Below are 10546 nucleotides of genomic sequence, written 5' to 3'. Positions count from 1 at the left end.
GCGCCCTTGATTACAGGCGGCCCCTCCTGGTGCCTGTGCTGGCGGTCCCCCACCCCGCTGCCTCTCACCTTCTCAGGATAAGGGGAGCCCCGAGGACCCCAGCGTACAGCCTTCGGCAAGGGCTCCAGCCCTGCCTAGCTGGCGGGCCTCCACGCCTGCCCTCTGGAACCCCAGCCTGCACGCGCGGCCCAGGGCACACTCTACCACCAGAGTGCCCCAGCTGCTGGACTCAGCAGCTTAGATGGGGGTGAAGGGCCCACAGGGGCCATCAGCGGCCTCCAAAGGCTGGTCAGCTTTCCCATCAGCTCTGCTGGGGACTCGCATCACGGGCGGGGGCGGGGGTGGGCGGGAAGGGAAAAAACAGAGGAATGACATTGGCCAGATTACTGTTCTATTGCGTGCAGGCACAAATACGTAACAAATGCCACCAGTATGTCCAACTATGGCGCACCAATAAAAAAATACGGGGTGGGGGGTCAGCACTGGACCCTTAACAGCTGTGACGCAGAGTAGGAGCTTGGCAAGTCCCCTCCTGGCCAGGCTTCCTCCCCCTTTGTGATAGTCACTGAACTCTGGGGCCACCTGAAGCAATGGCTGCCACCTGGCACAACCCAGGCATCTTGAGCACCAAGCCAAGCCCCAGCAGATCCTGGTCAAACACCAGGGCACCTTGGGTGTGAGGTATCCGATGCGGCTCACCGCCTGGGCTGCAAGTGACAGGTTTTGCATTTGGCCAAGCAGGTCCCGTCATTGGTAGAACAGGCCTGGGAGCCTGTGCTTCCCAGGGCTGCTGGAAGGGCTTGGTAGACAGGCCCGGCAGGGCATGGGTTTCTTCCTCCACAGCACCAGGGGACAGGGATCCTCGCCAGTCCCCCTCATTCCACCCTCACCAAGGGCTATCAAGGGCAAGAGGGGCACAAGGAGCCATGTGGCTTCCCAATGATGAAGTGAGGGAGTCCCCATTTCTGGGTCTCAGTGGCACAGGACCTATGGGCTGCGCGTCCCCTGCCCAGGCATTCCCAGCCACACCCTGCCCTGTTCCCCACTCAGGCCAATGGATGCCTGCTGGCTCCTCTCGGGGACAGACAAGTTCAAGTCAGACAGCCTGGATAGCCGCCCAGTCCTCTGCTCCCTTCACCTCTAATATCTGTCCCCTGCTGAGCTCTCTCGCCTGATCCCCAAAACTCCTAGGAATGGGGATCCTGCTCCCTGATCCCTGGCCTGGCACAGCATCCTGGGAAGGCACCCGACTCCCACCCAGGCTGATCTCCTTCCCGGGAGACTGCCCTCTGGTTTCCTGACACTGATTTCTTGCTATCACCAGCCATGGGGACACACTCTGTGGCTGGGTACCAGGGGCTTCCCAGGAACCTTAGACAGACCCACCGTGCTGGAGCTTCCGTCCAGTGGGGACACACAGTGTCCCTGGGAACAAGGGAGACTTGGGAGATGAGGCAGGGCCTGGGTTCTGGTGGACGTCCCTCAGGCCCAGGGCCCCCAGGCCTGGGCGCTCCAGGGATCACCAGGTTGTCAGAGAGAGAGTGGCTGAAGGTGGTGGCCAGGAGACCAGGACTGGCCTAAGACCCAAGGGGCTCAGCAAGCGAATCAGTGGCCTTGGGGCTCCTGTGGGTGCTCACTGCACTGAGCCCCTCAGACTGACTCCCCTAGGCTCGGTCAGCCGGGGATCATGAAGCCCCTGCACAGGCTCCACTTTCCTGGGAGCCTGAGCACTCTGGGGACCAGGACCAGCTGTCCACCATGACGCCCCGCATCAGGCTGACAGTCCGTGACAGCAAAGGAGCAAACCAGCTGGAGAACCGGTCCAGCCTCAAGGAACCGCTAGGAGGAGCCAGAAGCTCAGGCCCAACTGTGACCCCCGGCAGCACACAGGTGGCAGAACAGTTCTGAAGTCCTTTATTGGGCCAGCAAGGCTGGGAGCTGCCCTTGGCGTGGGGTCCCAGTCTGGAGTCGGGAGCCCGCGGCACCCTGCCCAGGTCCGCAGGTGGACAGCCTCTGCAACTCCTACTTGGTGTGCTCCTTCACGTACTGCCAGCCCTCCCTGGAGTACTCCTGGGCCTTGGAGGGAACCGCAGACAGGGCGGACATCACCTTGATGATGCCTGCGGGGCGGGCGGGGAGGGAGGCCCCTGTGAGGCTCCAGCCGGCTACAGGCCCCCCTGGCCTCAGCCAAGCCCCAGGGAAGCCCCGGGGGCAAGTCTGTTTTAGAGACCAAACTTCCAACCGGCAACTGAAGCGGACGCAGGGCAGGGTCTTGCTCATAGGCCCAAGCACCCGGGCCAAGCTCCAGGGTGGCCCTGGCCACCTGCCCCCATTCTACCAGGCAACAACAGCCCCGCCCTCCCGGGAAGCTCTACCCCCCTCCATTTCCCCCGAATCTCCACCCCTTTGCCTCTTTTAGATCCATGGGAGACAGGAGGAGGGATGACAGGAAAGAAGGGCCAGGAAGCCAGGAGGGGAGCCATGTTGGGGTGCCTTGGGCCACCACTCTGCAGAGGCACAGGGCCTACCTGAATTCCAGGACTCGCGGATGGGAAAGTTGATCTTTGGAGGGGCTGGGAGCTGGGGGAAAAAGGAGCAGAGGCTGGGGAACAGGGAAGGGCTCTGCCTCCCAGCAGCCCCAGGCATGCAGAGGACACCAAGCCAGGCTGGAGGACTGAGGCCACCCCAGAGCCACACGCACTCCCAGCCGTACCTGTGGTATCTGCAGGCCTGTCTGCTGGGACACGTACTGGCTGAACTGGTGCACGGCAGGGGGCACCACCTCCTGGGCCTTCCGCAGGGCGGCCTCACTCTTGTCACTGGGCCCCAGCAGGTCCTGGTCATACACCAGGTAGGTGGCACCACCAGCCACACTGCCTTTGAGGAGGAACCTGCCGCAGGGAAAGGAGCTCACTGTGTACTGCTGGCCACCCACGAGGAATGTGACCCTCCTTGGGGGTTCCCAGTCCAGATGACACGCATGTGGCCTGACAGCTAGCTGGGGAAACGAAGGGCACCCTGAGAGCCAAAGGTGCTACAGCACTCAGCTCTCACTGCACAAAGCAGAGCCACTCAGGGCCACTGCAACTGCAAAATGGACACTGGGGTTATTCAAGGTCCCTCAGAGTGCAAGGGACAATGAAGACTTGAGACACCTAACCTGTCGGGAGCCTTCCTGCCCAGGGTGGGCTCTCGGCGGGCAAGCCGCTGGTTTTTTCTAAGTGTCGCAGGGCGCTTCCCGTATGTCACTCGCTGCTTTGGGAGCATTAACCTCGGGACAAACGCGAACGGTAGGATTCCCTGGGCACTCCCGTTTCACAGACGCGGCAGCTGAAGCTCGGAGGGCTTTCGGGCAAGTGAGCCGAGCGACCAGGGAGGAAGCGGGAGGCGACCGCGACCCGGCGAGGCCCGTCCCAAAGAGTCCGATTCCCTACGTCGGCCAGGGAGAGGGGACTGACACCTCGGGGAACCGGCCGAGTAGGTACCCGCAGGAAGGGGCCCGCCCGAAGCCCCACGCACCTCATCACCGACCACACTCGCGACACCATGGTCGCTCCGTTCCGCGCGCAAGGACACGGCACTCACCCGCCGCTTCCGGTCTCGGCGACGCACAGTCCTCTGGGAAGTGTAGTCCTCCTCGTCTGCCGCAAAAGCTTCTGGAAGTGGTGTCTTGTTTCGCCTCCGGCTCCTCCGCAGGGGCCTCTGGGAAATGTAGTCCGGCCCGGCCCAGGCGGCCGAGGGGTAAGAGGCCTCAGGGGTCTGGAGTGAAGCCTGAGGTGACCCAGAAAGATGCCGAATCACGAGGGATCCCGAGCCGGCGCAAGTGACTGGAAGAGCACGTCTAGAAAGCGGTCGTCACGGCAACGCGAGGCTAGTTCGAGAGAGGCGGGCCCGTAGCACGTGACCGGGCTCGGGGCGTCAGACCTGGGGGCGTGGCGGGGCGGCGGCGAGCGGGAGAGCCCGGCGGAGGCCGTTGCCTGGCAACGCCGCACCGCGGAGTCCCGCTTACGTCCGCTCCCCATAGGAGGTGGGCTCCAAGTCACGTGACCCCGCCCTACGGGAGGGGGCGCGGTCGGGGTCCGGCCGAGCGCCGCCGGGAAGGTGGGCCCGAGCGTCGTTCACGCCCGGACCCCGGCCCCGCTGGACGGCGGGGAAACTGAGGCCCGAGTGGGTGAGTGCGCGGCTGGGGACACGCAGGGGTCTCACGCCCCCCTGTCCCGGCGGGAAGCCACCCGCCCGTCCCTCTGCACCCGCCTCCTTTGCTGGACCAGGGGTGGGAGGAGCCCCCCGGGGCGCTTCGTGCCCCGTCCCTGGGAGTGAGGAGAGGTGGGAGCGCGTGTCGGCCTTGGTGGCCCTGGCTGGGACGGCTCGGGGATCCGCTCTCTGAGCACCCAAAGGTGCAGAGATAGGCGGTGGGGTGATGGGTGGGCAGCGCCAGACCCGCGTGGCCGGTGGTGAGGGCTTCCGGCCCTCCGGGGCAGGGAGGAGCCGTGGACAGGCTTGCAGGTGCAAGGGGCTCGGCCAGGGTGCCTTCCAGAGACCCCTCTGGCTGGCTCCAGGGGGCGGGAAAGTCAGGGAGAGAGGAGCGGAGATCCGGTTCCCCCAGCCCATCATCCCGCGGCTCCCGGCCCTGGCAGCTTCTGGATTTGTGAAGACCCCCATCCTTGTCCCGTGGACTTCAGAGGATAGCAACCCCAAGGTTGGATGGGCTTGTGGGAGACCCGTGGTCCCCAGAACTTGAGGAATCTGGCTTGTTGCCCTCCTCCTCCTTCTCCCCCACACTGAAGGCATGTCTTCACCCCATGACAGGGCACTTCTGTGTCCAGCCCTCTGGTGTCTCCAGACAGACCTGTCTCTCTGGTCTCCTCCGGCTCTTGCCTATCCATTCCCCATAGCACTCCGTGTCAACCTAGGGTCTACTGAGCACCTGTTGAATACCTGGCATGGCTTTGGGTTCTGAAGACCAACAGCCAGGTGCAGTGGACCACACCTCTAATCCAGTGGCTCAGGACCCCGAGGCAGGAGGCTGGCGAGCTCAAAGCCAGCCCAGGAATTATCGAGGCCCTGAGCAATGCAGTGAGCCCCTGGCTCAAAGAAGAGAACATCAAAGGGCTGGGGCTGGGGCTGGGGCTCAGGGGCTGTGCCCCTGGGTTTAACTTCCTGGTACCAAAAACCAAACAGCCCTACAGTGAGGAAAACAGAAGCAGTTTTCTGTCTTCTTCCTGCCCTCAAGGTGCTGACCGTCTGGGGGAGAGAGGGGGCAGTGAACACTAAGGAATTAATGGTGCTTCCAGGCCAGGACAAGTGCGGAGATGGGGAGGAAGACGGGTCAGGGAGAGGGCCGCGGTGCAGCAGCTCTAGGGAGGCGGCTCAGGGTATGGCATCTCTACAGGAGGTCACTCTTGTGCTGAGACTTGAAAGAAGCAAGAGGCCGATGGCAGTGCCAGCGCAGGGGTCCTGAGGCAGGGTGACGGCTGGCTGTGGCCGGTTTGGGGAACAGAGAAGAGGCTAGTGGAGTGGAGCAGAGGGGAGAACGGTCCTGTCCACACAGCTTTTTGGTCATCAAGATTCTGGCTTCTGTCCTAAATGAGTTCATCAAAGGGGAGGGAAGCTGCGATTTGCCTGTTGGGTGGAGGGAGAAGGCTTTGAGAAGTGGGGTCACTGAAAAGTGGTCCCTAGTTCAGGTGGAGGATAGTGGGGGGCTGGACCAAGTGGTCGCCATGGAGGGGGAGAGGAGGGGCAGGGCCAGGGCCACACTGTTACCAGATGCTCATCAAATGGAGGCCCACCAAACAGGTGTGGCTGCGGCCTGCCCCTCCCCGCTGAGGCCCCCAGGCCATGAAGGTGCTGCTCCTCACGGGGCTGGGGGCCCTGTTCTCCGCCTACTACTGGGCCGACAACTTTGAGCCAGGTGAGCACCCAGGGTGTGGGGCGGGAGGAATCCCGCCGGCTCTGCCTGACCCCCCTGCTCACTGCAGCCCGTCTCCAGGGAGCCCGCGTGCTGCTGACCGGGGCTGCGGGCGGCGAGGGTGTTGGTGAGGAGCTGGCCTATCACTACGCCCGCCTGGGCTCCCACCTGGTGCTCACTGCTCAGGCCGAGGCCCTCCTGCAGAAGGTGAGCCACCCCATTTCCAGATGGATGGCTGGGGGCTTGTGAGTAGAAAGAAGACCTAAGTTTGAACTTCTGTAATGGGATTCCTATGTGACCTTGGGAAAGTCGCCTAACCTCTCTGAGCCAGTTTCCTTATTTGCAAAATGGAGACACAGACCTTCCCTTGGGTTCTGGTTGCGCTGAGCACAGTGAAGGAGTGGAAAGCAGGAAGTGCCCTTCAGGAAGGGGAGTACTGAGTGTTCCCCCCGTGCTGATGGCCTGGGGCCCTCCTTAGCAACAGCTGTTAGTGCTTGGGGGAATGCCCGAGAGAAGCCAGAAATCAGAACACTTGTGTGGAGTCCCGGGGACCTGGGTGTTGGTGAGTGGCTCTTTTTGGCCCGCGGCAGGTTTCGAACCTGTGTGAAGCATTGAGAAGGATGCCCTTGGGACCTGAGCTCAGAATAGAGGCGGGGCTTCAGGTGGGATCCTCTGTGTGGCCGGCAGGGGGCGCGGCTGGGGAGGAGAGGCCCACCGGCAGCTCTGGCCTCCTAGGTGGTGGGGAACTGCAGGAAGCTGGGCGCCCCCAACGTCTTCTACATCGCCGCGGACATGGCCTCCCCCGAGGCGCCCGAGCGCGTGGTGCAGTTTGCGCTGGACAAGCTGGGTGAGGGCGGGGCCTGGAGTCTGGAGCAGAGTACCCTGGCCTGAGCCTTAGGGTCGGCGGAACTGGGGTGGGGTGCATTGGGGCGGGTGTCTGGGGGCGGAGACTCACGGGGCCTGGGGCGCGGCCAGGGATGGAGGCTTACCACTAGGGGGCGAGGCTCACTACCAGGGGTGGAGGCTTACCACCAGGGGCGAAAACTTGCAGGACGCCAGGAGAGAAACGCTTTGATCTCCCGGGTGGGGGGGTGCTACCTGCCGCGAGGACCTCGGCGCTCCGGACCGAACCCCACCCGTGGCGGGGCAGGGCCTCGGGCCAGCCCTGCGCTGACCGGCATTTCTGGGCCAGGGGGTCTGGACTACCTCGTGCTGAACCACCTCGGCGGCGTTCCGACCGGCATGCGGGCCCGCAGCGCCCAGGCCACGCGCTGGCTCATGCAGGTGCTCCCCGAAGCCTGCGGCCCTGGCCCTTCTCCCCCTGCCCTCCGCCCGAGCGCGCCTATCCCAGCCCAGGGCTCTGCCCCGCGTGCAAAGGCGCTCCTCCCTCCTCGGCTCCTCCCGGGGGACGTCCGGGCCCCGCCCCTTTGGGTCATAGGCTCCGCCCCTCCCGGCCTTGGCTCCGCCCTAGTATGGAGCCCGTACCCCTCCACCTGTATCCTCGGGCCCCGCCCGTCTGGCCGGGCCCCGCCTCTGCCCTGTGACTCGCCGTCGCCCCCTGCAGGTGAACTTCCTGAGTTATGTGCAACTGACTAAGTTGGCGCTGCCCAGCCTGACTGACAGCAAGGGCTCCCTGGTGGTGGTGTCCACGTTGCTCGGTGCGTGCATGTGGCTCTAGCTCTTGGGGGAGGGGTTTGGAGAGGACGGGCTTCGTGCGGGATAAGCGGAGGGGTGGGAAGGCTCCCTGGAAGAAAAGGAGCATCTTGTGGCCCCTCAGCAGCTGCCCTCCTGCGCCCCTAGGCCGTGTGCCCGTGTCCTTCTCCACCCCCTATTCAGCGGCCAAGTTCGCGTTGGACAGCTTCTTCTGCTCCCTGCGGAGGGAGCTGGATGTTCAGGACGTGAATGTGGCCATCACCATGTGCGTCCTGGGCCTCTGGGATCCGGCCTCCACTGTGGAGGGAGTCAGGTGAGGCCTGGGTGCGAGCAGGGAACCATCGGTTGCATACCGTGGGAACCCACCGCAGTCCCTACCATCTCCCTCCCTAGGGGCGTCATGAGAGCCAAGGCGTCCCCGGGACCCAAGGCGGCCCTGGCTGTGATCCGAGGTGGTGCTACACGAGCCTCCTGTGTCTTCTACCCGTGGCGCTTGCACCTGCTCTGTCTGCTGCGAGGCTGGCTGCCGCACCCGAGGGCCTGGTTCATTCGCCAGGACCTCAACATCTCCGCAGTTGCAGCCTGAGTCCCCGGGGGCTCCTGTCTTCCCAGACGGGAGGTACCATCCAGCTGTTCCTGGAGTCGGGACACTAACAAAGACACCTCCGAGAGGGTGGCCTGAGTCCAAGATGGAGTCATCAGGGCAAAAGCCAAACAGAAGAATATCTGCGGGCACCTGGAAACAAACTGCAGGTGTTCGGCACCCCTCAGTCTTGGAAGGCAGCAGCCCAGACGTGGGCTTCTTGGAGGTCACTGGTGACATGATCATTGCTTCCATTGTGCAAACAAGAAACAGTCTCCAGAAAAGTGATGCTCCCTCCCCAGGTCGCCTGAGGTGGATGCCCTGAGTCACCTCTGGGAGCCTCTAAGTCTCAGGTGATTCTTTCCACTGATTCCAACTGGGAGCATTTCCCACCCCCAGTAGGGTCTCTGGTACTCTTGACGCCTGCTGTCCACCTGATGGCCAGGTGGGAAGAAGAGGAGAAGAGCATATTCTGGGCTAGACTCAGCCTCCCGTTTCATAATAAAAGGTCTTCCCTTGCATATGTATATATATATATATATACATATATATATATATATATTATTCAAATTCCTTTTGCCTTCCAATTTCTAGGAGCCGGGAGAGGGGCTAGAACTATCAACCTGTTTTGTAGGTGGAGAAATGGAGACAGACAGGATGGGCTCCCCTCAGGAAGTCAGTGGGAGAGGCAGGGGCACTGATTGACCTGTAGGACTTGGTTGCAGCAATAGTGTACCCACGCCCCAGGCCCTTGAGGTCAAGGATCTTAGGCCTCACTGTTGGAGTTGGGTCTTACAGTTGTTCCCATTCTGAGGATGACGCTGTAGCTTAGGGAGGTTGGGCTAATGAGGGCCATAGCTGCACATCTGTCAATTAAAAACGGACGCTCCTTGTCGAAATGGAAAGCCAGTGCTGCTGGTATAAAGCAATTGTAAAAAATAACTGGCATGGATACAATGTTGCAAAAAGCTGCTACTGTGAGCTGTCCAGGGCTCTGTCCAAGAAAGACTGTCCTCGTCACACCAGTCCCAAACGGAGGCTGTCTCTTAGAGACAAGTAAGATTGACAGAAGAAGGGGTAAAGGGGGCGCGGAAATCTAGAACTCCTAGATTTTGTTGTTTCCACCTCCTGATTCAAGGTTGTTCAGCAGGCATCCCTCCGCCTGGCATCCCGGCACGACCTTACGACACGTCAAATGCCACCAGGAGGCACTATGACCACTCCCTTCGTGAAATCAACCCGTTGATGGAGGTTTTTTCGTGCCACCTGACATATGGAAAAACTGGGGGGCCTGGGAGGTGAAGTTGCTGTTTCCGGGTTAACCAACAAGCTGCAGCTTCGAACACAGCGGCCTTTGAGGCACCACAACCACGTCCGCTGGTCCTGGGGTCAACGCGCATGCTCAGGGAGCCTCCGGACGCCAGGGGGCGCGCGCGTTCTTCTTGCCTCTCTAGTCCGCGCCTCCAGCAGCGAGTAGATATCCCAGAGTTCCGTGTGGCGCCGGCCCTTCCGCTCCGGGAGCCATTGGAGAGCAGCAGGTGAGTTCGTTAGCGCCTGACTCTTCATCCTTCGCCATCCGGGCCCGCAGGCCCGCTGGGCGGGTTGGAGGGTGGCTGGGCCCGGCGAGCGTGCCCGAGGAAGCCGCGGCGCGGGGTGGCGGGCGCCTTGCCGGGACTCACCCCAGCCCTTCTCCCCACCGCCTCCCTCAGCCATGGCTCTGCGCTACCCCATGGCCGTAGGCCTCAACAAGGGCCACAAGGTGACCAAGAACGTGAGCAAGCCGAGGCACAGCCGCCGCCGCGGGGTGAGTGCTGGGAGCGGCGGGGCCTTCCGGGCAGAGGCGCGAGCCCTGGCGGACCGCGTCGGCGCGAGGCTCGGGTGTGTGCCACGGGCATGGGCCCTGGGCCGGGGAGCGCCGTCCCGTGTCGCGATACTGCGGACGGCAGCCGGGGGCAGGCAGGCTGGGGGCTGGAGTGCAGGGGGCCGGGTGCGTCCCGGCCCGGACCCGCCCTGACGGCCGCCCCTGCCCCCAGCGCCTGACCAAGCACACCAAGTTCGTGCGGGACATGATCCGGGAGGTGTGTGGCTTTGCCCCCTACGAGCGTCGTGCCATGGAGCTGCTCAAGGTCTCCAAGGACAAACGGGCCCTCAAGTTCATCAAGAAAAGGGTAGGTGGGCTGCTAACGGGGGTGCGCCGCGAGGGGACCCGGGGCGCAGGCTGATGGGTGGCCTTCTTGCCGCACAGGTGGGAACACACATCCGGGCCAAGAGGAAGCGAGAGGAGCTGAGCAACGTCCTGGCCGCCATGAGAAAGGCAGCTGCCAAGAAGGACTGAGCCCCCTTTCCTCAATAAACCATCCCAGAAAACCATGGCTCCTGCGTCCTGGTGTCGGGGGTCATCT

At 62.8% G+C, this 10546-nt stretch overlaps 3 protein-coding genes across 14 annotated transcripts; 2 read left to right on the top strand and 1 right to left on the bottom strand.

Annotated features, from left to right (window-relative positions):
• Nucleotides 1-1897: 1897 nt before the first annotated feature.
• On the bottom strand, nucleotides 1898-3634 carry Micos13 (mitochondrial contact site and cristae organizing system subunit 13). Its single transcript, XM_046443990.2, has 4 exons — nucleotides 3520-3634; nucleotides 2714-2891; nucleotides 2529-2580; nucleotides 1898-2120 (listed from the first exon to the last, which is right to left on the bottom strand). The coding sequence occupies exons 1-4, from the start codon at nucleotides 3546-3548 to the stop codon at nucleotides 2023-2025; spliced, it is 357 nt and encodes a 118-aa protein (XP_046299946.1). The 5' UTR covers nucleotides 3549-3634; the 3' UTR covers nucleotides 1898-2022.
• Hsd11b1l (hydroxysteroid 11-beta dehydrogenase 1 like) lies at nucleotides 2891-9398 on the top strand. Of its 12 annotated transcripts, none has more exons than XM_046443967.2 (8): nucleotides 2891-4027; nucleotides 5797-5911; nucleotides 5979-6115; nucleotides 6644-6755; nucleotides 6960-7192; nucleotides 7473-7566; nucleotides 7709-7874; nucleotides 7955-8665. In XM_046443967.2, exons 2-8 carry the CDS (start codon nucleotides 5839-5841, stop codon nucleotides 8145-8147), a joined length of 1008 nt encoding a protein of 335 aa, XP_046299923.1. In that variant the 5' UTR covers nucleotides 2891-4027; nucleotides 5797-5838; the 3' UTR covers nucleotides 8148-8665. The 12 variants fall into 12 exon arrangements, 10 of the variants coding, with proteins under 10 accessions (XP_046299923.1, XP_058435174.1, XP_046299919.1 ...); XM_058579191.1 differs by having other exon boundaries at nucleotides 2891-4171; nucleotides 5990-6115; XM_046443963.2 differs by having other exon boundaries at nucleotides 2891-4171.
• A 151-nt stretch (nucleotides 9399-9549) lies between these two features.
• On the top strand, nucleotides 9550-10514 carry Rpl36 (ribosomal protein L36). The gene is made up of 4 exons (XM_046443991.2): nucleotides 9550-9682; nucleotides 9854-9948; nucleotides 10178-10312; nucleotides 10390-10514. Exons 2-4 carry the CDS (start codon nucleotides 9856-9858, stop codon nucleotides 10477-10479), a joined length of 318 nt encoding a protein of 105 aa, XP_046299947.1. The 5' UTR covers nucleotides 9550-9682; nucleotides 9854-9855; the 3' UTR covers nucleotides 10480-10514.
• The last annotated feature ends 32 nt before the right edge of the window (nucleotides 10515-10546 follow it).

The sequence above is a fragment of the Marmota monax genome, unplaced genomic scaffold (assembly GCF_021218885.2).
Source record: "Marmota monax isolate L192 unplaced genomic scaffold, Marmota_monax_Labrador192_F-V1.1 WCK01_AAM20220418_F8-fsc00102, whole genome shotgun sequence".
NCBI lineage: Eukaryota > Metazoa > Chordata > Mammalia > Rodentia > Sciuridae > Marmota > Marmota monax.
This window is presented reverse-complemented; position numbering and strand designations above follow the sequence as displayed.